The 24,515-nt window shown below is 39.4% G+C and overlaps 1 protein-coding gene across 5 annotated transcripts in view; it reads left to right on the forward strand.

Annotated features, from left to right (window-relative positions):
- LOC139452219 (hydroxylysine kinase-like) overlaps nt 1-24,515 on the forward strand; it is a 184,764-nt gene that overhangs the window by 75,232 nt on the left and 85,017 nt on the right. For all 5 annotated transcript variants that reach the window (XR_011652353.1, XR_011652354.1, XM_071233608.1 and 2 more), the window contains exon 3: nt 15,452-15,571. Coding sequence is in view for 3 of the 5 variants with exons in the window: in XM_071233608.1 (XP_071089709.1) it covers nt 15,452-15,571 (120 nt within the window). In the remaining 2 variants the exon portion in view is untranslated. The remainder of the gene's footprint in view (nt 1-15,451; nt 15,572-24,515) is intronic.

Below are 24,515 nucleotides of genomic sequence, written 5' to 3' on the forward strand. Positions count from 1 at the left end.
GTAGAGGAACAGGAATGAATCTGTCCAATGCTACAGCAAATGAAGGAAAACAAAATGCAAATATCATAACTACAACCTACCAAATTTATGTGTATAATTTTAGGCAGCTTCCTTGTTCGAGGAATGTATCCGTGAATATCCACACAAAGGAACAATATCCCACATGTCTGCAGCTGTACAAAGAAACTTATTTGATGTCACGTGTCTCTGTAACAATCAAATATTTTAAAATAGATATATCGTTTCCGGATATTATAACCCGTGTTCATTTCTCAACTGATCACTTAGATTGTTTCAGGTGTTTCACATAGGTGTCATGTCTCAAAGGTCGGCTGAGAAAGCCCACGTGACAACTATTTTCATAACATCCATGGTTCCTAAAAAATCCATTGAGTTAGATAACAATGAGCAATCAATCAACATATTATCGGTTAACCCTTTGAACAAAGTATGTTGTTTTTACATCGGCACTTCACGCAAGGATATGAGTGTATTCCCTTTGTTTTAGTAAACCTAGACATGTAAACACTCACTTTTGACATATCCACTGTGCAAGATAACAGTGATTAATCAATGTATTTTCTGTTAATCCTTTGATGACTAGGAATGATCCGTTGATTTACAAAAAAGTAAATCAACTGATCATTCATCTCTTGCTGGGATGCCACGTGCATATTACCCGGTACATAACACACATTTCAGCTCACTTGAAACCTGGATTTAGATTGAATAATTACCCCAGACACAATGAATGCCAAATGGGAACCTTTGTCGGGTATTCTGAGCGGTGCTACCACTAATTATACCTGTAATAAATTCATTAACTGACCATCAAGTGAATGACAACAAATACACACAAGTTTAGGGTTATACCAGAAAACATGGCTGACAACAAGGGAGTAGTAATCATATTATCGACGCAATCCGAAATCCAAAAATGCTTTCACTGCATGGACACTCTTTTATTATTAAACTATAACAATCATATAACTATTTCCAAATGACGGCGTCAGATGAGCTTCTTTTTGTCTGTTTGTTTAGGCTGAAGAAATTAATTAACATGCGCCCTTTGTCGAAATCTTTATAGAGCACGATAAACCAATCAGTGTTCAAAAATGAGTTAAACAAATATTGCCTCCAAGTTTATTCAGTTGTCCTTGCAGACGGTAGCCCAGTCTCTTGTCAGGGAGAAAACTCTGCAGAACCATGTCCACTGCCTTTAATTCCCTCTGTGTAGAATTCAACGCAGCTTCTTCCACTGACCACTTCCCATGAGACTGTTCCTCACCAAACTATGCACAATACCCTCCTGATCTCCTCTTAGTTTCTACTTGTAGTACCTCTATTGAAGTACCTGTTGCTGCACTTGTGGCCAGCATTAGGGCTTTGTATTTTATTCTGTTGAAGCGGCTCAAGATAGCTTTTGATGCTGAATGAAAGACCTCACAACCATAGTCTATTTTTGATCTGAAAAGTGATTTGAAGAAGTCCAGCTGAGTGTCCCTTGAGGTGCCCCAAGATGTGCCTGAAATTGCCCGTAATACATTCAGATATTTTTTACATCTGTTTTCGACATATTCTATGTTTGCTCGAAGTGAAGTGTTGATCTAGGATCATCCCAAGAAATGTTGCAGAATTTTTTCATCCGATTGGTTTGCCTTTTTGGGAGAGACTTAAGGGGTATCATAGCATCTTTCCCCCTGTGTTTGAATAGAACTCTCACAGTTTTTTAACTTGAAAGGGTGAACCCCCATTTATATTGCACCATTGATCTATTCCGTCCAAGACTGACTGGAGTTTTTTTCAGATTTCTGAAATATCTCTGTGCTTTACCCATATTGCTCCATCATCAGTGAATTTTGAATTTTGGGTCGGAGAGTTCATAAAATCAAATACATGTAGATCACTGATCATGATTTTAAACAGAGTTGGGCTTACAATGCTGCCTTGTGGCATGCCCAGTGACATAGTATCAGATTGCTTGTTCCCTATTTTAACTGACAGCAACCTGTCTTGCAGGAAGCTAGCTGTCTATGAAGTTTGCCATGAATCCTTTTACTCCATTTTGTGCTAGTTTTGTGAGGAGTGCATCATGCCATACCATGTCGAAGGTTTGCTGAAGTCCAGATATACGGTAGCTAGGTATTGTCTGTTTAACTGAGCTTTTTTTATTTCATTTTCCTGTCTTAGTATATGATCTAGGCATGGGTGACCCTTCCTGAAGCCGCTTTGATCAGGTTTGATGTGGTTGCCAGTTTCAAGATGCTGCATGAGTCTTTTTGTAACCATGGCTTCCATTGCTTTGCACATGTTTGAAGTGAATGAGATTGGTCGACCATAAGATCTGCCATGACCCCTTTTTAGAATCGTCAATGAGTTGTCTTACTTTTGTCCTGGCTTTTGAAGGCTGATTTATCCCTTTTTGACCTATTGAGGCTTTCTTTCTCACTCTCCTTGCTTTTGTTATTTCCCTGTTCCACCATAGTACCGGAGTTTTGCTAGTTTTGTGGGGTTTTTTTTTAAGGGAATTGCTTTTTCAGCTGTCGGAATAATTGCTGAAGTGAGATTTCTGCAAAAAAGATCAGGATTATCTGAGGCAATTTCTGAGGATTTGAATGATATTCCTTCCTTCCTGAATTTAGGCCAATCAGCCTTTGCATAGTCCCATGTGTGCTGAATATTTGGCTGTTTCTCTAATTGTGGTGGGCTGCCTATGTCGGTGAATATAGGTAGGTGATCGCTCCCCAAAGTGTCATCAAGGACTTTCTATTGGCAATGTGAGGCGAGGTTGTTGGTGACAATTGTGAGGTCGCTTGAACTCCACATGTTGGGAGTGCCGTTGTTTAAAATTATGAGATTGTGGTCTTCAACCCATTTCTCTACAATTTTGCCATATTTGCATGAATCATTCCATAAAGGATTGTGGGCATTAAAGCCTATGGTATGCTTTAGCTATGCATAATTCATTGCCATTTGCCAGTTTTAAGGAGATTACTTGAGTTTAAGGGTTCCAACATTTCATTTGATATTTTTGAAAGTACAGTTGTCGAGGACAAGGATGATTAGTCCTCCTCCCTTGTTGCCAGGCATAAGTCTTTTTCTGCCTTTTTTATGATAAAGGAGCTTCAAGATGAGTTCAGCTGAAAATTGCAGATGTTCACACAACAGTGAATATCATCAACTCCGAGCTTTGTGAAAAACTTCAAGCTGTGTGAATTGTAACATTCAGACAAGAGGATATTCTCATATGCATCAGACTCTCCTCTCAATGTGCAAGGTAAAATTAAGACTGTTGTCTCATGTGGTGGTAGGTCTGTTGGTACTGAGTTTGTTGTTGTTTTCTAGGACTAGTTAACTTCTGTGGAAGGTTTATTCCTAATTTGGCTGCTATTTCAGAACCTCTTAGAAAGTTGACTCGTAAGAGCAATCAGTGGACATGGGGCAAAGAGCAGGAGAATTCTTCTGTCAGGTTGAAAAGTGAACCTGCTAGTGCACATGTTATATGGCATATTTCAGTACATCTGCCAAGACTAGGATTATTGTAATTGTTGATGCAGGACGGTTGGATTAGGGGCTATACTCACCCAGGAGCAGGGTGATGGTAGATTTAGGCCAGTGATCTCGCAGGACTCTTTCTGATACAGAGAGGCATTATTGTCAGACAGAGAAGGAAACTTTAGCAGTAGTTTGGGGTTGTGAAAGGTTAAAGTTGTAACTCTATGGGTCTAAGGTTCAGCTCATTACTGACCACAAACCACTACAGATTATCTAGTCACCAAAATCCGAGCACCAGCCAAAATAGAAAGATTTGTGCTGCAGCTACAACCATATGAATTCAACATGATCTATCAATCAGGGCCAACAAATGCAGCTGAAGCACTTTCAACACTCACCTAGACAATTAGAGAATAGAAGATAAATGTGGCAGAAGAATACATTAGGTTTGTCACTCAACATGCTGTACCCAAAGCTACGTCGGAGGTTGCGACGACGTTCATGCAATGTTTGGCCCTCACTCTATGAAGGTTCATACTCCAATGAACTCACACAAAGTGAAGGTCAATTCTTATAATTTTTTTATCACAATTTCTTACCTCAAAAGATGTAGGCCTAGATCTAAACACAATTTTATTTAGTACATGTGACTTCATGTTTACACTGACAGCCACTCAACAACCAGCTATATTGCGGAGTAAAATAGTTCCTCAAAAAGAGAGGTGACATGGGCGTATGGATGCACAACTTGCTCTCCAGAAACATCTTACGCAGCACAAGTGTTCAAATCATATCCTCATTAGATGAGAAAGGTCTGTAAAGAACTACCCCAGTAAGTCAGTCACAATGACAGCACGTCATAATACATTTACATCAATTACAAGACGTCAAAATGGCCGACACGATAAACGTGATGGGAGAGATTTCCGAAGTTGTTGATGAACCTTTGGCGGTTACATGTGTTAGTCATCATTGATCAACTGGCCGATCATTGAAAGGTGAATAAAGATGCGTCAAACAGACACAAAGGTAAATTCATAGATTGCTGGAGGCGGTCAATGTCAGCCTAGGCACGGATCGAGTCGATACTACGATAGTTTAGATGTGCATTTCTTCGTTTGTTCATTAGGATGGGCCGTAGCGAGGATATTTGTGAACAATCATGCAGTCACGCTCTCTGACATTTCTCAAAGTATACTGAAACGCTGAGACCAAGAATAAAGGTTCTAAATGATCAGAAAGAACGCTTATTCATGTTTTCGTGCTAGGGAATTCCCAGGGGTTTCCCCCGGAATGTGGAAGTAGTCCGTCAGTGTTTACGTCAGTTCAAGAACACAGCCTCTTGAAAAACTTATGAACTTCAAATTGTGTCGTTCATACACTTATGAACGTCAATTTCGCGGTCATGTGACCGACCTCTCGTCCAATGGAAAAGCCGTATATCGTGTAAACTTCAAATAAAAAAATTATAGAATGTTATCATAGCACTAAGGTTATCAATAACTTCCATATACCTAGGCGTACAAGTGTTGTGGCACTACGATCGCCTTGTGGAATGGGGTCCTGCACAACAAAGTTTACAATTACGTCACAATGGTGATCTCTTCACAGGCAAGTAATAAAACTGCAAACATGAACAAGAAATACTGGAAAAAAGAACTTCCCAAGTTTTTACTTGCATATAGAAGTATTAGAACAACGCCTCATGCCACAACAAACAAGACTCCTGCAGAAATGTTAATGAACAGAAGATTGAAGACTAAAATTCCAGATTCTAACATGTCAACTGAAGTAAAAGATAAAGAGGTAAGAGACAGAGAGAGTAAAATGACAATCACTCTGGTGATCAAGTGTTCGTAAAACAACAACCTACAAACAAGCTCTCCGCAACATTTGACCCTACACCTTACACAGTTATCGAGGAGGTTGGTAGTGCGATTACAGTCAAAAACAACGAACAAATTATGAGAAGAAATTCATCACTGACACTCTTAACACCAGTCAGGGAAAGTGAGATGTGTGATCAAGGGGAGGTAACTCCTGAAGTACCAGAGACTAATCATCAGGAACAGGCTCCAGTGAGAAGGTCAACAAGAGCAGTTGTGATTCCTAAGAAGTTCAAAGATTATAATCTGTATTAATTTAACTGTTAGGACACATAGCATCTATCATATATCTCAAAGACTTTAAAAGTGCTAATATTTACTATTTAGTGTTTCCAAGCTTTGAAGAGATGAACTTTAATGTGTTCAGGTTTACAGTTAATGTGTTGACTGTTATGATTTCAGTGAAGTGAACACTGACAGTGAAGTGTCAATGCAGAGACTTCAATAATCATCAGCATAAAGTGAAATATCACCATATTTCATGAACTCTAAAATCTATCCTTTCATCGAGGGTGATATCTGTTTTAGTGTTCTTAAAATCATTTAGTATCTATAGAGATAACTACACGAGTGTTTGTCAGATACCATTGATCTTACAACGAGTTGTTTCTAAACGTTTCAAAGCTCGTTAGATACGCTTTGTAACAACGAGTTGTAAGATTAATGGTATCTGACAGGCACGAGTGCAGTAATCTGTTTCTAAAACACCCTAAAATTGCAACTTTTTAGCATTGGATCTATGCATTTTGTCTATTCTCATGATCGCAGTAGCGCATTAATACATAACACCACAGTCAAAAGTGACGTCATCCTATTTACTGCTTACTATCCATAAATAATGTGACCCTACACAAACAGGTCTTCGCCATATCTGTGGATTATCAAGGCGATGATGATAATGCAAACTAGACAAAAACAAAGAACACGCTTGATGCCGTGTTAAAAGTTAACACCTCAAAGAAATTACCAAATATGTACAACAATGTTAACATCCGTATGACATCACTACCAGTGACCGACTTTTACAAAGTGGCGTGTTCACTGACAACAGTATGCGGGTTTTCCAGGGGAGGGTTTTCGTTGATTGAGGGATCGTATATACATAAATATGTCACGTAAGTAATCAGAAACATACTGACAATCTTCGTACTGTTATTGATTTGTCATGTTTTCCAATGTAACTAAGAGAATTAGTCAGAAATGCAGAAAACTACCATCGTCGTTGTGCGTGAATTAGTGTCAGTCATGGCGTCACACAGGATGAAAACTTTTACGGTTTCCGTTGAATTGAGTTTTTACAACATCATTGTAATGTACATATTTGAAATTCCATAGTTAGTGCAACGGTACTTTTCCCATGAATATTCTCAAACACGTGATCGAGCCAATGTATTCAACAATTAGTTGAAAGTACCTCTAAAAATGCTACACAGTGTAAAATCTGAAGTTTGCTTTGTTTACATATCAGCAAGTACAGTTTTCCGAGCACAGAGTTCGTTTCGCCACCTAATTTATTTCACATGATTTCATCTAGATAACTTGTATTGGTGACAAAGACCATTTGTCATTTCTTTCTAAAATGTTTTGAGGAATTCAGGGATGCATGTCTAGCAGTTGAGTTTGAAATGTACCTGATCGAATAGGAGTCTCATAAACGTCATTTTTAAACACAATCCAGTAAGGCAGAACGCACACTTCGGCGTTCGTGTATGCGTATTTTCCAAAACATTCTCAATGGTTCTAGGCTATCAGCGACATTTCAGAATTATTATTAATGATTTGATACCCGTCATTACTAATATGTTATTTTTCCACTTTAATTTTTCGAGTAAATATCCGATATTTAGATTTCTAAACACACAGTTAATAATGAATTGTGATTATGCGAGATTTACGATGTACCTAAATTTCAGAAGTCACTTACGTAAATTTGCTTGGCCTAAAATGACAGTAAATGATTAATAGAAGTGGGAATTCAAAACTGTGCTGTGAATTAGTTTGCGTGATGTATTTTCAATTTTATTCGACTTCGAAGTGAGTGTTGAAGAAAGGGGACATATGTGTCACTGTGGCATCTAGCGGGTTTACACTCTAAAAAACGATAACGCGTACGTTGACATAACAACAGTTAATGTAAATGATGATAATAAAAAACAAACTCACAGACGAGGACGAGTTTTGTTTCTTTTTCTTCCTCTTCTTCTTCCTCTTCTTCTTCTTCTTCTAATTATTATTATTAATAACACAGTCCTGTGGTTCAATACAGACGTAGGTGAATATTCGACTGAAGCACGAGCAGCTTATGAATGACTTACACTCAAGAAAGTAGTCCGTCATCATCTGATCTCAGGTCATCACCATGGATTAGCCAATCACGGGCCTGGAATTTGATCTCACACAAATGTTTGATACCAGTTATCTCAAATTGGTGTCTCACCCACATTTGTGTAAGAAATACTTGATACTATTACAAGCCAGAATGTAATAGTGTTACTCTGAAGAGGAAGGTCTTCAATGTTTGACTTTATTATAATTGAGTTTTTTGTGAATTCAGAAAATAATCCAATTGGATGGAAGTTATTTCACTTTAGTAATCTACAGCTTAGACAGTTTATGAAAATAATTAAATCTGATTAGTGTATACAGTATTAATCCTTTCAGAAGAAAAGGAGGGATGTTTTGTCTGAGTCACATATCCACCGATGCTGGGAAAGATTAGTTTACGATGCCCGAAAAGGCTGAAAATTGGCACAATTGAGAGATACCTGACAGGGTGCCAGATAATCATCTGTGAGCATTGGCCATGTTTTTGACATTCGGAAGACCCCGGTGGACACATCGTCAGAAAATAAATCTGAGTTATTATCTTGGGGTGACTGATGGTCCACACACCCTACGGTAATGGATCTGTGACACAACTTCCGGCAGCCTACCAGTGCGAGGGAATCGGACAAATTTTGCAGTGTGCAGGTGTGGTATGGTCATCGTGGGATAGCCGAAAGGTCATCTGCCAGGAATCGGTCAATACTCGGAATGTCCCTCTCCGGTTACCGGACGATTAAGCCAAGTTGTAAGGTGACCAACCGGAGTCCGGGCAAGCATTGAGCAGTCACCAAGCGGGTATCATTCATCGGACACCGGAAATATTGAGGTGCTTGTTCCGGAGTGTATATAATGGGCTGAATGGGATAAGCAGCGTAGACTGTCTTCAGGACGCCTGTCCCTCCACACACACTGAGACTGGCCTGGCTCTGTATGTAGTACGCTAGAGCCCGAAGCTCCCTTTGCCTTTCCACTCTTTATCTCTGAAGTTTCAGACTCCACAAATTTACAAAATCAACTGAAATGTGATACAGTTCTTGCAGCAATTTCGATGGTGAACACGAACTATGATAGGCCGGGTACTGAGCGGCCTCCTTTTATAGTGAGCAGGAAATGGGCGGTGTTCATCCAATCATCGTCCGGTGCCCATTCGATTTGGTTTACATCAGACGGGCGCTGTCCAGGTATCGGGAGATTACTGGCCGATTCCCGCCAGATGACCGGTCAGTCACTGGGCGGTATAAGCCTTCCATTTTTTCCAAAATCCTTCGGACACTCTGCAACCACGGGCCGATCATCTTTGGTTTCATGACTACTGCACCGATGTGTCACTGATGCAAAACCCACCGATGCCCCCACATCGTCCAGCGAACGTTGTATATGTGACTGAGGCATTAATGTAAAGATCGCTTGACACTGTGACTCGGTCATCTGGAGACGTCACTGATGACGTCACATGTGAGCACATGCTCGTGGCTTTTGAGGGTAAATGATCTGGCTGGCAAGACGTGTGTTTTAGGTTTATACAGTTTATGTAGTGTGTGCTTAAAATGCAGTGCTTCGATGCAGTCTAGTTGCTTTAGAAATTTCTAGGGGTGACTTTTGTGGTGTTGTGGGACAATCCCTATACAAATGCCATTATCTATGTGATTATCCGGAGACCTATGATTGTGACATTATGATTAGGCGTAAGATTCTTAAAACTTCATAAGGCAAATTGAAGTTGCATAAACAGAAAACTTACAACTGTTCTCGCATACAAATTGCTGACAAGGTCACTGTACCTGAAGGTTCGGAAAAGTTCATTGAATGTAGGCTAATGGGTCCCTTTTCTTCAGAGTATGGTTTGATTGAGCCAAATGACCAGTTACCCACTAGAGGCATTTTCGTGGCTAAAAGTTTAGTCAAGCCTAAAGATGACAAGGTCATAGTGTCAGTCTTAAACCTTAGTAATAAGGTAGTTTCTTTGAACAGTTCATCACTAATAGGTACTGTTAGTAGTGTCAGTCAGGTAGTTGAGTGTTGTGGAGATCAGCAGCAGAACTCTGTCAAAAAGGAGTTACCTCTTCATTTGCAGCCTTTGGTAGACAGTAGTTCTAATGAGCTTACCGCTGAGCAGAAACTAGCATTGACTCAGTTAGTGTAAGAGTATGAGGATGTTTTTGTAGGAGAAGATGGATCTTTAGGACAAACAAATGTGGTTACCCACACAATAGATACATCTGGGGCGATTCCCATCAAACTTCCAGCTAGAAGGGTACCTTTAAGTAGGAAACAAGTGATTGAAGAGGAAGTTGATAAGATGATAGCTCATGGTGTCATAGAGGCTAACGACAGTCCAGTCCAGTTTGTTTAGTGACCAAGAAAGATGGTTCCTGTAGATTTTGTGTTGACTTTAGGAAACTGAACTCTGTCAGTAAGAGGGATGCTCGTATTGATGAAACATTGGAAACTTTAGGGGGTGCTAAGTGGTTCAGCACTTTGGATTTAGCAAGCGGATATTGGCAGGTAAAGATGGATCCTAGAGATAAACACAAAACTGCTTTTGCTACACATGTAGGATTATACCATTTCAGTGTCATGCCTTTTGGGTTAACAAATGCACCGGCTACATTTGAAAGGCTTATGGATAGAGTGTTAGGAAAATTAAGGTTGAAGAAATGTCTTTGCTATCTGGATGACGTGATCATCTTTGGCCCAGATTTTAGTAGTGCATTGGGAAATCTAAAGATGGTATTTACGCAGTTACGGCTTGCAAATTTGAAACTCAAACCCAAGAAGTGTACACTCTTCCAAACTGAAGTTTCATATTTGGGACATATAGTTTCAGCAGAAGGGATAAGATGTAATCCTTAAAAAACTAGTTCTGTCAATACCTGGCCAAAACCTGAAAACCGAACAGAGGTCCGTAGCTTTCTAGGACTCGTTGGTTATTATCGACACTTTGTACCAAAGTTCTCGGAGATAGCTTTTCCTTTGAATAGATTAACACGGAAGGGTGTTCCTTTCATTTGGACTGAGGAATGTGATAGTGCTTTTTGTCAGTTGAAACAATGTTTATTAGATGCTCCAGTACTGGCATTTCCTCAGGATGAAGGTCTGTTTATAGTAGATACGGATGCTAGTGCATACGGTATGGGAGCTGTTCCCTCACAAGTGCAGAATGGGAAAGAAAACGTCTTAGCTTATGCTAGTAAAACTCTTGGTCCGGCACAAAGAAATTATTGCACCACCAAGCGAGAATTGTTAGCAGTAGTCACTTTTCTGAAATCATTTCGACACTACTTGTATGGTCGAAAATTCCTGATACGAACAGATCATGCTCCACTGATATGGTTGAAAAACTTCAAGGATCCTGAAGGAATTCTAGCAAGATGGTTAAGTATCATTGAGACATATAGTTTTGAAATCCAGTATCGAGCGGGCACTAAACATCAAAATGCTGATAGCTTATCACGTAAACCAGTTAGAAAGTGTGGGTTTGAGTAATGTTTGGAATGTGCTTCATGCTCTTCAAATGACTGTCATCAGTCATCAGTTAAAACTAGTACATGTCAGGTGTTACACACTGGGATGGTGGACAGTATTTCATAAAAATGATGGTTCCCACTCTCAGGTCATGGACTCCGCCAGAATTTCTCCACTTTCCGTTAGCGATAGTGCAACGGCTACCTGTAGTGATCGTTCCGCAGAAGGTGGGCATATCCCATCGCATACCTCTGTGGAAAACTCTGCTAGTGTTCCTAATTGGTTACCAATCTGGACGAGAGATGAGTTATTAGGACAGAAAGCTGACAAGGGTACAGGTCCAATTTTAGAGTTACTGAAAACGAGTACAGATAGACCCTCCAGAGCAGAAATAGTAGATTTGTCTGCAGAGGCTAAATGTCTTTGGGGTCAGTGGGATAGCCTAGTTATTGAAAATGGACTGTTGTACCGCAAAATAGAATCTGACTTCTTTGGTCCCCGGGTACAGTTGGTTGCTCCAGCCATGGTTAGGGATAACATATTTCAACATCTGCATAGTAATAGGTCAGCAGGTCATTTTGGCAGAGACAAAACACTGCAATCTATCAAGTCCAGGTTTTATTGGCCAGACATGTCAAAGGACATCAAATTGTGGTGTAAAGCGTGCCTATTTGCGCTAGATGCAAACCTGGTCCTGGGAAGGGCAAATCTCGATTGAGACAGTTTCAAGTTCGCTCTCCCGTTGAATGCATTGCCATCAATATTATGGGTCCTTTACCAATCAGTCGACAGGGCAATGAATATATTATGGTTGTTGGGGATTATTTCACAAAGTGGAAAGAGGCTTTTGCAATCCCAAACCATACTGCCATTACTGTTGCTGATAAGCTGGTCTCAGAAGTATTCTGTCGTATTGGCTGCCCTTTACAGGTGCATACCGATCAGGGAATGGAGTTTGAGTCCAATCTATTTGCAGAAATCTGTGCATTGTTGGGAATAGAGAAGACCAGAACTACACCGTACTGACCCGAATCTGATGGGATGATAGAAGGTTTTAATCGTACGCTTAAGCAAATGCTATCCATTTATGTCCAACAAGAACCTTTGGATTGGGATGATCACCTTCCATATCTTCTCATGGCATACCGTTGCAGCGAACTTAAAAGCACAAATTGTTCTCCAAATCTAATGATGTTAGGTCGTGAGATAAGGGTACCGATAGATGTCATGGTGGAGAATCCACCTGGAGTTCAGGTTTAACAATGTTCAGTTGCTTATGTCAAGTGGTTACAGGAAACCATGCAGAAAGTCTTCCAATTTTCCTCTGAATGGTTCCAGCTCAAAAACGGAATTATGAACAGGGCTTAAAGACTAGGTCTTTTGAAATTTGGGAGTTTGTCTGGCGGTGGTATCCACCAAAGGCAAATCAAAAGTTGGGATTAGGTTGGGATGGTCCTTATCTTGTAGTTAGTTACGTTTCAGACTTAACCTACCAAATTCAGAAAAGCAGTAGTAGTCGTATTGTCAATGTGCATGTGGATCATCTTAAACCTTTACAGGGTACTGATACACCCCAGAATTGGTTACATTCTGATAGGCCAAGGACAGAGTTATCTCTGTCTACTGAATCTGCTCCAGAGTCAACAGATGAATCTATTGTGCAGGAAGAGGGGGATGGTGTTGAGTGTAGTCTATCTCCATCACTAGTTAGAACTAGAGTAGGGAGGGCTGTAAAGCCATAGTGCTAGGAGATTTGTAACCGATTATCGCGTCCGATTTTAATAAGTTTCGTCGTTATGCTTCGTTATTTTCCAAAATAAATTATATCTCTTAATTTATGGTGTATTTGTTGTTTTTTGTAAGTTGGGTGTTGGTTTTAAGCATAAGAAATAAAAAGAATGTTTGTAGGGCGACATCGATTCCTTGGAAGTTATCTTCCACTTGTTTTAGGATGGACACATTCGAAGTCAATGTCAACCCAGAGGAGTTATTTATCTGTAAGAATGAAAGCATTGTTAAGAAAGCAGTATTTTGGGGACAAAATTGGGTAATTTTTATTTTAAGGGGGGAGGTATGTGGTAGTTGGGCTAAAAATAGATCGTTATTGATCGGGTAGTATGGCGGCAAGTTTAATTTTCATGTACGGTAAGGGTTGTAAATTATAGGGCTTTGTAGTGCTTCAGCAGGGCTGGTGGAAGTCTTTATCTTGTAGTCAATTAATCTATTTATTACTCACGTTTGGCAGTAAAATTCCATTGGAATTTCCTATGACGGTTGCGAGGTCCACATGTCTTCCTGCCGCAGCGTGTTTCCGGATCTAGGTGGCGCCGAGCACGCTATGTTAGGAATTATCATTTGACCAATGGGAAGTTTAGAAGATTGTATGACCCGTGACCTATGAATATGGTTAGCTCCGTGGGTATAAAAGGCTGATAAGTCCACAACACCTCCCCGGGATTAGTCCATGGATCTCTGTCGACATGACGATCACCTTCAACCCTCTACTTCATGTCGAGGCTCATCTTCCGGCTCATGTTCAGATCAACATTCTCTCAGTAGATCCTCATTGCAGTCTCCTTCTGCAGACATAGGGTCGCTCCTGCAGGCCATGACTTCTGCCCTACAGCACCATTCTGGTCTGCTGATAGTGCCTCCTCATGTAGTCTTTAAACAGGTTAGGTATCCACGCCTGACCGTCTACCTGCAGGATAAATGTGAGATATAGGATAAGTTTAAAAATTTGTAAATTCTTCAAAAAATTGTATATTTATATGCTTATCCTATCTCACACATTATGTGCCATCCCGACCATACCCACAGCACAGCTCCTCTGGCCTGTCAGCTCTAAGGAAGAGAATGATGTGGCAGGGATAGTCATGTGATCATATCATGTAGGTCCCTATACACAGGGTTATATGCCTGTGACCCATTTGTTTGGATGGTGACCATGGTAACACTGGGATTTGTTCGTGTGAATTGTGTTTTAGAAGCTTGAAACTTTGTTCAAGCCATTTCACAGAAAGCTCAAAAGAAGAAGGAAGAAATGCATAGTATTAAATAGGATAATTATATAAATATATAGTTTATTGTAAAGTTTACAAGATTGACTCTGGAACTTGGTGAGAAGCACTGAAGCACTTAATTCCATTATTTATTGTGAGCTTTTTTATGTAGGTCATTGTTTCCATCCATGTGCAGTGAACCTGACATGACAATATGCTCCAATATGTCCACATACAAATGAGTCATTTTATTAATGCAAGCAAGGGACACTTGCATAGCAAGTGGTCATGTGACCTAGTGATAGACATTGAGTTGGCACAAAGTAGCAATATTGCAATATTAGTCAATAGTGGGAAATGATTTATGACCATTTCACCTGATGAAGGTGTAAGCATATACTCCGAAACATTGTGTTCCTCATAATAAAGAAGTTGACATCCATATCTTCTCTTCCTTATGTGTAACACTTCTAAATGCCTTTCAAAGACCTGATATTATCAAATTACCGGTATCTAACGGCAATTACTTATAATTACATAATCATGATAAATCATTTTCCCCATGTTGACTTTCCTCATATATTGTTTTCCTCATAATAAAGAAGTTGACATCCATATATTCTCTTCCTTATGATAATATCAGTTTGCATACAAACACATTCAGCGTGTTTATTCAACAATCCCATATACACACCGTCTCTAACTGTTGTTAATACAACTGTAAAAACAGCGGGAATTGTATTCAGCTTCACTGGTTATCACATGTTAGGTCATGTGTGCAATATGCAAATGCTTACCAGTACTTCCGGCTCTCTACTCAAAGATGTTGATTGTTTTACCGTGTCAGCTGGCTTGACAATCTGGGTCATTTCAACTTTATTTTCAGAAAATAGTCAACTTCATTCAAAGAGAACAGATACAAATCATGTTTATGTAAGGAAATAGTTATTGGAACAGTTATTTAGGATGAAATACAGAGTTATATTGTCAAATGCTTGGCTGGCTATCGAACGCCGGTTGACATTGCCAGTGGAAGCTGAAAGTGAAACAACTGGAAAAAAATGTGAGATCTTCGACTCCGTGTATAAGACAACCCCCCTTCTTAACCCCCTCATTCTATGACGGTAATATGATAATATCAGTTTGCATACAAATAGTCATCCCTGCAAGTAATGACAAGTAGACATATTATTGTCCAGCAGCCCCATAGGTGCAAATGTCTTTAGATAATAATATTTGCAGTCAAATGTTTTCCCCTTACTCATGTTTCTCTTCCAGAAGCACAACATGCATTCATGAACTGTCTGTTAAAGAATGGCATTCAAACCCAGATGATAGTACTGAATATAAACAGAGAGGAACAGTCATTGGAAATCACTTCTCATACAGATGAACAAGGTAAGTTTATTGTGTATACAAAAGCTTCCATTATTATCTCAACTAAATGAAAAGTTCTTGTCTCTTTCTAATTTGTCTACTTATGCAAGAAGTGCTTATGTAAAAGGCACGCCTAACAGCAGAGTTTGGAGTATCATTTTGAACCTAATGCTGACTTGTGGCCCTTTGCATAGTATTTTATTTGGTATTGTGTGATTTAAGACTTGAATCAGCCAGCTGAAACACCCCTGTGAGAGCCTATGGTTTGGTTCATGCATTAGACATCGGATGAATGACATACATGTGATACCTCCTGATCTATCCGGGAGGCTCTCCGATTAGCATCCTTGATCACGGTCACCCGCCAGGGGGCCCGTTTGACCCAGATGGGCCTTTTTCTAGTAATCAACTGGTAATTAAATCCATATAATTAATGTAATAATGAAAAGGAAAACTTGGATAGTTGTAACAACTAGGTGCCTGAAGGGCATTTGAAATAAGTAACCAGCCGAGTACTTATCACTTCTTCTCAGCATGTTTTTTCCTGCATAATTTAATACAAATCTCGATACATATGACTGGCCCAGTTATACATGACTCTATTATGTTATCAGAATTTTCTGAAAATATGCTTTAATGTCAATATACCTCAAAGTTACGCTATTAGACTCTTTGAATAAAAACAAAGTATGACCAGCAAGCGCAGTCTTGTCTGCACAGAAATATCAACTCATCGAACTTTGTCAAATTTCACAAGAATGTATCATGTAGGGCTGCCTATCGATACAGATCATAGAGATCAATAACCGTTAACTAATTATCGATCAATTATCGATGAGTATCGAAGATGTATCTTTGAGCTATTACGCAAATTAAAATCCTAAAGAAATCAACAGATTTCACTCCACTGGTGAGTGGTGGCACATTTATTCAGGGATTACTTCGTGGACATTTGAGATACAATGTAGAGCAAAAACAGTTACTTTCTATCTTAAGCAATTAGCATTATTGACAATAATAAGTCTGTTTTGGTAAATCTTAACTTCATTTTATCACAATAGTTTATCAAGATAGACACAATTTTTGTATGGATAACAACTTCTTTAATACTGTAAAAGGCGACGTTTCGGTATAGATCCTTATACTGTTGTCAAGCAAGACTGAATGAGGGACATAGTGCAGAATATATATAGCAAGTGGATGATAACAATAGAGGATTAACAGTAACAACAAGGGCATACATGAGTGGGATAACATAGGTAGGTGTGACAACAAAGGGATTATGCTATCACAACACGATGGGCAGAAAACACATAGCTAGAAGCCAATAGGGGCATGAAGCCAATAAACAGGTGATTATTGGTTGATGAGTTCATAGTAGGCGGATGGGATGAAATAGCCTTGATCTCTGTTGATTGATGGCTTGTGGCGGCGAATATGGACTGCTTCTGATATACCGAAACGTCGCCTTTTACAGTATTAAAGAAGTTGTTATCCATACAAAAATTGTGTCTATCTTGTCATCAGTCAACTTCTAAGTAATGCCTATCAAACAACAATAGTTTATGTAAGGCATTATCGATGACACAATTGTCATATCGATAATCGTTAATATTGCTTCCCTTTGATGATAATTCTGATTATCGATCGTTCTTGCCAGCCCTAATATCATGTGATTATTTTTGATTGGCTAATGCTTAGCTACCATCCTAGATCGGCAGTCTGATTTGCACACAACGGTATTAGTCAACCTATGAGATTAATACATGTCTAGGTCAGAAAGGTTGAGCCACGAGGCACTTTCTTTCCCAAATCATAGAAAAACGTAATGGCACTTCCAAATATGGTATACATTTCTTGGAAATTGAATGACTCAAACATTTCTAGGAAATTCATGAAGTGAAATAGTCAGACTATGTAAAATAGATTATCACAGACAGAAAAAACCACTTTGTTTTCTTTAAATTAGGGGCAATGATGTTTCGTCAGATAAACACACTTGATACTTCTTAGGCATATTTTTACCAATATCTCACCAAGACTGCATCTACCTGGAAGATTGGTCATATTGAACACGTCGCTAAGCTACCGATCATTTGTTTTCAATATGTCTGCGTTTATCCGAGATGACCTTTTACCAAAAGTGATATGGGTAGATTGTCTATCTTTTTATTATTATTGCCCTATGTATCTTTCAAGGTCGAAACATGCATGGGTCAATAAACATACTTTGTGTGTACAGCTACATATTCCTGTAGGTCAATCAAGTTATTCTTTAAATTAACTGACATTATTAACTGACAATATGATTTTAAATCGATAAACAGTAATTATTATCCTTTTAAGAAAAATAAATAAATTTAATTTTAATTGTTATTCTCTCAAATTTTTTGTGTGTTCCATAAATGAAGGCCCAGAAAGCATGCTAACTGAGTATGGCTCAGGAGAACTGACCTTTGTGGTACTAAGCCATTGTAAATTGACAGATTGTGATGACTGTTTAACATTTTAATTTAAATGTTGCTATTTTATCATTCTCCATGTTAGAAGCAAATATCTTCCTGATATCGAAGGCTTTATGTCCCTGACACCCACTGACAATTTGTCACATGTATGGAATGATGACAGACTTGTGGAAAATATGATAAAATTAAGCTTAAAAAAATGAAAGTATTTTGTTCTCAGGTAATGGCTATTGGACAATATTGTGCGGGTGGGCCTCTTTTTTCTTTTTTTGTTGTTGTTCAAACTAGTTTGTAACCATGCAAATAAACAGCTGCATACCTGGAAATACAGTTGCGTACCTGGCAATTGGCCTCCCTACATAAATGTATTCCTAGAGGAGTAAAATACAGTAATTGAATACCGTGGACTACCAGTGCAAAATACACCCATACAATGGGCTTTGATTTTATTTCACGAGAAAATGTTATTGTGAGCACACAACATCGGAAGAAGCATCATGCAGTGTGCGAGCTCAGCCTATGTTACCGCTTATAGATGAAAACCAAGCCTCGCTTTCAGACAGGTTATAAATAGATTCAATGCTTAAGGTCCCATTGTGACGTCACAGCCCGTCACAGGAAGTGAAAAATCCTGGGCTCTACACCTACCTCATATAAACCTTTTATTACAAATCCTGTAAGAACATGTTATGTTTTCATATATTTCCCATTTCCACATATGTCAATTTATCAAAATAATACCAAAATATAACCCTTCCATGCACTGTAGAGGCTGTGAGAACATGTTTATTAAAGTCACGTGACCTCAAAATATTCTCTCACAGGGTAGAAGTCATTCACAAAAATATGGGTTCCATCTATCTTAAGGGGAGGAAGGGCCAATTCCTATGCAATCACTGATCAATAAGCTTCCCATATCCAACTTAAAATAGGAGGAGCTACAACTGTAAACATGTTTTTAATTGGATAAAAGACAGTCCCCAGTTTCCCCCTCGAAGTGACCAAGGAGTCCCACACAGAGCGGCCAGAAACATAAATAAATCTGGCACCTTACTGATAGCATCACATTCTAGTGATAGATATGTTACTTTAGGGCAGTTTAACAACGTTTGCTTTAATTTGTATTGACTGATATGTCATTGAGGGTCTAATTGAGGGTCTAGACCCCTGTTTGTCAGGGGTCTAAACTGATGGTTTACAGGTTGTGGTGTTTGACATTTGGTTCTTTCTGTCTTAAGCTGTCAGGACATAGTTTGTCAGTGAAATCACACTGAACAGACATTTGTGCTTAAACAGAACTTAAATCTCATGTATTGGTTTGTTAGTTTTAATTAGGAATAGTAACCCTTCACAGCGCTGGAAATAGTCAAGAGTTTTAGTCACGAAGACCTCTATCAGTAAAATGATTGGCTCAAACCTATCGTCTGCTGTAGCAGTATACTACTGTTACTGTTGTGGTTGACGATTACTTTTGGATTATACCTTGGCTGTTGCATTCTTATGCTAAATCATGGTTAAATTGTGTGTTTCAACTGTTATTTTCTTGGCACTCTCTTGGAATACCAGTCTCTTACTAACTATTTATCATGATGCAACTTCCAACTGACACCACTGGAGATTTGTCAAGAAAGGTATGAACATATTGAAATTCTGACACCTCTAAAACTAATGAATTTTCAAGTGGAAAATATCAAGAGTACATTTGTACCAATAAGGCTTGTGTATGCATTGATATTATGTAGAATAAAAACCGCTCGTAGAATTTTGCATCTTGTGAATGTATGTGCATTTATGCCATCCAAAAAGTCAGAAAGAAAATAGAAACAAAAGGTAGAATGATGGTATTCCTCCTGAGAGAAAATGTAAGATATCGTATAATTATGGTAGCCCATGTAGTCCCTGTCAGGTATGCATAAGGTTGGGAAAAGATTTTCAAAGATGGTCCTCATCATGAAATGAATAAACCTTATAATCCAGGTGAAAAGCATTAGTATTCAGTGAATATATTTCGTAACATGGAAAACTAATAAAAGAACAAAAACACAGTTGTTTTATTAGAAACCTCTGTTTATCCAGTTGACAGAGACTAGAGAGTGAATAGGCTAGGCCATCTGCAAGCAAATTGTGTTTACTGTTTGTAGCTCTTGAGAACGAGGCTTGGTTTTTACGGGATAAGATATCAGTTACAAAATTGAGGCTAAGCTCGCACACTGCATGTCAACAAATCCATACTGAAGTATGCAAGTTAGTCCTGTTATTACACCATCTAGCTGCAAAAGTCACATAAACTAAATCACCCATAGATAGGAGAGAATATGTGTGAACAATTGATGGCTATTTCCCGGCTTATTTCATGAGACAAATACATAGGTAACCTTAATCTCTGTGTATGAAACATTGTCCTGCATACAGTACACAATTTGTAAATCATCATGTCTAGTGATGTTTTATCGTAAATTTCATGTTTTCATTGACCAAATTTGCAGACAAGCACACAAACAGCTATTGCCGCCATGACCATAACAGGAGATGGTTAGTAAAGCATGTAAGGGGAGGCAACTGCACGCTTTTTTAAAATATTGTAGCATTTCCCAGCCAGGGTCCTGTGTTCGAGATGTAGATTTTTAATGGGAATAAAAACAGAATGTGAGGCGGACTTTATGATGATGTGGGCGATGCCTGGGGACCAAGACTTTTATTTTTTTAGCCTTAATAAACAAACAATGTAAAATGTTTACAAATTCCAACAATCATCATGAAGAAATCACCTTTTCTCAACTTCCTGTCAACTATAACCTATCCCTAAAGCTTCTTATTTCTATTCCTGCTCCTTCTCCCCCAAGTAAACTTTAAACAAACTATATTAATGAAAACCCTACATATATATATTCCCTTCTTTCTACATCCTAATCTCTCCCAACATAATTAACTACATAATAAAATATTTTAAAACTACCGGTAAATAAGAGAGGGACGTCTTGTTGGTCAAAAGTCTGTAAAATACTCTGCACTAGTAGAGTGGACTTGCATGTTGGGAAATCCAAACTTATAAACCACTGAATGTTGCAATACCCATTGGTCCCCTCTTTTCGTCGACAATACGATGATCATTCAGACTCATCGACAAGCTCAGTTGGCATATCCCTTGAGTCAACTGCGTTGGAGTGAGACATGCACTTGGGTCTTATAAAAGGGCCGGATTGGATGGCGGACCGGTTGGTCTCAGTCGCTCCCTCCCCGGGTCCGAATGTTGAGAAAAGGGAAACAATTTGGGTCTTCCCCTACATCCATTCCACTGGATCCCATGCTCACAGATTTAATATTGGTGTTGGATGATGATTTCTCCAAACTGTCCCTCACTCCAACCAACAGCGCCTCCAGGATTCTATTACCCAGTCTTCCTGATGCCCAAGAAAAACTCATCCAAATTTCGTCTTCAACAAGCGTAACCTGGAATGTCCTCCCGACTTTTAACAACGTTGAAACTACTCAGTACCAGAATCAATCAGTCTTGACCTCCAGGACGCTTATCTTCTTGTGTTCTTTTTCCAGGGTATCCACTACCAGGGGGCTGTCCTCCTTTTCGGCATTTCCATGTCCCCGTGGTCGTTTACCCAGATTATCAAGCCTACAACATCTTACATCAACGACTGCCTACTGAATCAGCAGGACACAGAAACCCTTCTACTTTATAGGGATTCGTCTACTTACACATTTGGGATGGATCGTCAACAAGCTCAAGCTCAAGTTGGAACTCCCTCTGTCATTCAAGCTCAAAATACAGGACCATCTGTTTCCTGCCCTTCACCCAGCTTGCACTCTGCGTCAGCTTAGGACCTGGCAGCCAGAGGCCGACTACAGCTATGTCTGTTTATCCGTCGGCAGAACCCATGGCCCCCCCATAGCGATACCAACTCACCTCGGCCCATGTCTTTGTTGGTGGACAGTGAGATGGAATGTCTGCGACAGTGTCTCCTTGACAGCGCTCAAGCTTTCCCTCCACCTGTTCGTCGACGCATCACAACAAGGCTGGGGGAGCGCATTTGGAGATTCATACTGCCTCCAGGTTGTGGTCAAACGATCAACTCCAATGACACGAAAACATTCTAGGATTAGAAGCACTCATCCTGGCCGTGTCTCATTGGCAGTCTTGTCTGGGCAAAGTACTCGCCATAGCCACAGACAACATCACAGTTGTCTGGTGTCTGCGCAACCAGGGGACTTCTCACTTGTCAGCCTTTTTGCTGAATTCATTCTCCACTTCCACAAAAAGTGTCACCTCAAGGGTAGTACCATAACTACATATCTGGTAGCCATCATTTCGGTGTTGGCAGTTCCTACAGATCGCAAAATGACTAAGATCCCAGAGCTGCAGTCACTTTCGCAGTCATTTTGTCTGGAGGATCAAAGTGCCAAATTTCGTCGCCCAGCTTGGAATTTCAATAGGGTATTGAAGTCTCTCCATTTGAACCAATCCAATCGGTATCCGGCTTCAATCTTATCCAAATCACAGTGTTTCTCTTGGTTTTAGCTACAGCAACTCAAGTCAGCTAATTACACGCCCTTGACGTCTCCCTTGTGTGATTCGAGCACAGAGCAGGTATGGCCCTGCCTGTAGCCAGCAACCCCCATAAGATTCGAGCTGTCGCCTCGACCAGTGCTCTCCATGGCAATTATTCAATCAAATCCATCATGGGGTGTTGCTTTTGGCGCTCGGATACTTTCTTTGCAAGTCATTATCTCTGAGACTTGGCTCTTGAGCATGTCATAGTTTCGTTCCACTGGTGGTAGCGCAGCAGGTTACTTAACCCAGACAATCTTGATTCTTACACCTCGGAACTGATCTGTGACCTCTCTGGTAGTAATTACCGCAGACTATTGGGTTTCAGTTTTCCACATATTCCAGCAACAGGAATCGGAATTTAGAACTTGGCCGATGCCTTTTCTACTTTTCCAGTCTCCATGACTGGATTTCACACCTCCTACTCTTCGTGTGGCTCTATCTGACAGGAAGGATGCTATCTGGTTACCCAGACTGGTTGGAAGGTCTATCCTATCCATAATTCTGTTTGAAAGGTATGTCCCTCTCCGTTCCATCTGATAAAGAGCGTTAAGGTAGCAATGGAGGATAAGATAAAAACAAATTGGATTCTTATCTTGCTTTACTATGTCTAAAGTGCCCTCCCATCGTTTTGCTACCTGCCTGTGAAGTTCTTTATTAGCAGTGATGTGGTTATACGTGACCTCTTCTGGTCACATGGTAGCTGTGAAAGGCAGGAGCCAAATAACTAGTAGTGGGTACAACAACTTCTGTACTCTGACCTATCACAGCTATGTCTCCTAAGTGAAAAAACACCAGTAGAAGCATTCAGGTAGTAATGCAGTATAAGTATCCAAAGGTAAAATAAATTCAGATTTTACTAATATTGCATTTCCTGTCTGAGAATGTTAAATTAATTGCATATATAAAGAATGGTTTTAAAAACAGACTGTGCTAATGAAGTGTTGTCTGAGATTTTGTTATGTCTGAAAAAAATAGCAAATTTCACCTCTTTTTTCATAGACAGCTAAAAGAATTATGCGATCATATTTTTTATCGGACAGATTTAGGTAAACTGTGATCAAACAAACTTCAACGGAATGATATATCAAGTGAATTGTATGCCTTTGTATAAAAATGCACATTTGACGCCAAAAATAGCTTGTCATCATGAAAGATGAAAATTTAATAATTCTTGCGAATCCTCTACCTCTATTACATCTTTGCCATAAATCCTGTATTATGGCTTTAATCATACTAACTAAAATGTTCAGATTTTCAACAGACTTCCTCTTCACTGTCAATTAAACAATTAGTTGTTCCCAATATAGCACAAAAGCAACCCAAGCTATGACATGCGTAATGGTGGGAAACCTCACTTCTTTCCTGTGTGTGCTAAAGTCAACACAAAAATGTTATAGCTGTAACTATCAAGCACTTGGTATAAGTCACATTTATTAAAGATTGTTCTATAAGTTTTCTTAAAATATAAGAAAATATTAAGTCTATATTAATACCTGCTAATTGTAGTGACAATCATACTCACGTAAGTATAAGGCTGGTTTGAGGTGTTTGTGAGGTTGCAATGGAGTCTCACACTTCTTTTGCTTGTAAGAAGTATGGCCATTTTAAGGTCACGGAAGATCCTCATAACTACTGCTGTGCTACTACCAGTGCTCCTCTCTATCTAAGAAGGCCTTCACCAAGCTCCCTGAAGCTTTGAACAAAACAAGAAGACGAGAAGCAGCCCAGCAGAAAGTCGATGTCATGTGGGCTATCTAGCCTCTGACTCTATCCCAGCGCTACCATTTACTCCGGCAAATGTATCATCTCCTCGTTCTCTATGGACTTCTCTAAAAAGTCTTCAAACAACAGAAGGAGATGATGGAGGCTATGTTTGAGTCACGCTTCTCAGCTATAACTAAGGACATGAAGATGATTAAGAAGAAGCAGACAGTAT

The sequence above is a fragment of the Haliotis cracherodii genome, unplaced genomic scaffold, assembly GCF_022045235.1.
Source record: "Haliotis cracherodii isolate W230 unplaced genomic scaffold, xgHalCrac1.p SCAF_9, whole genome shotgun sequence".
Taxonomy (NCBI): Eukaryota; Metazoa; Mollusca; class Gastropoda; order Lepetellida; family Haliotidae; genus Haliotis; species Haliotis cracherodii.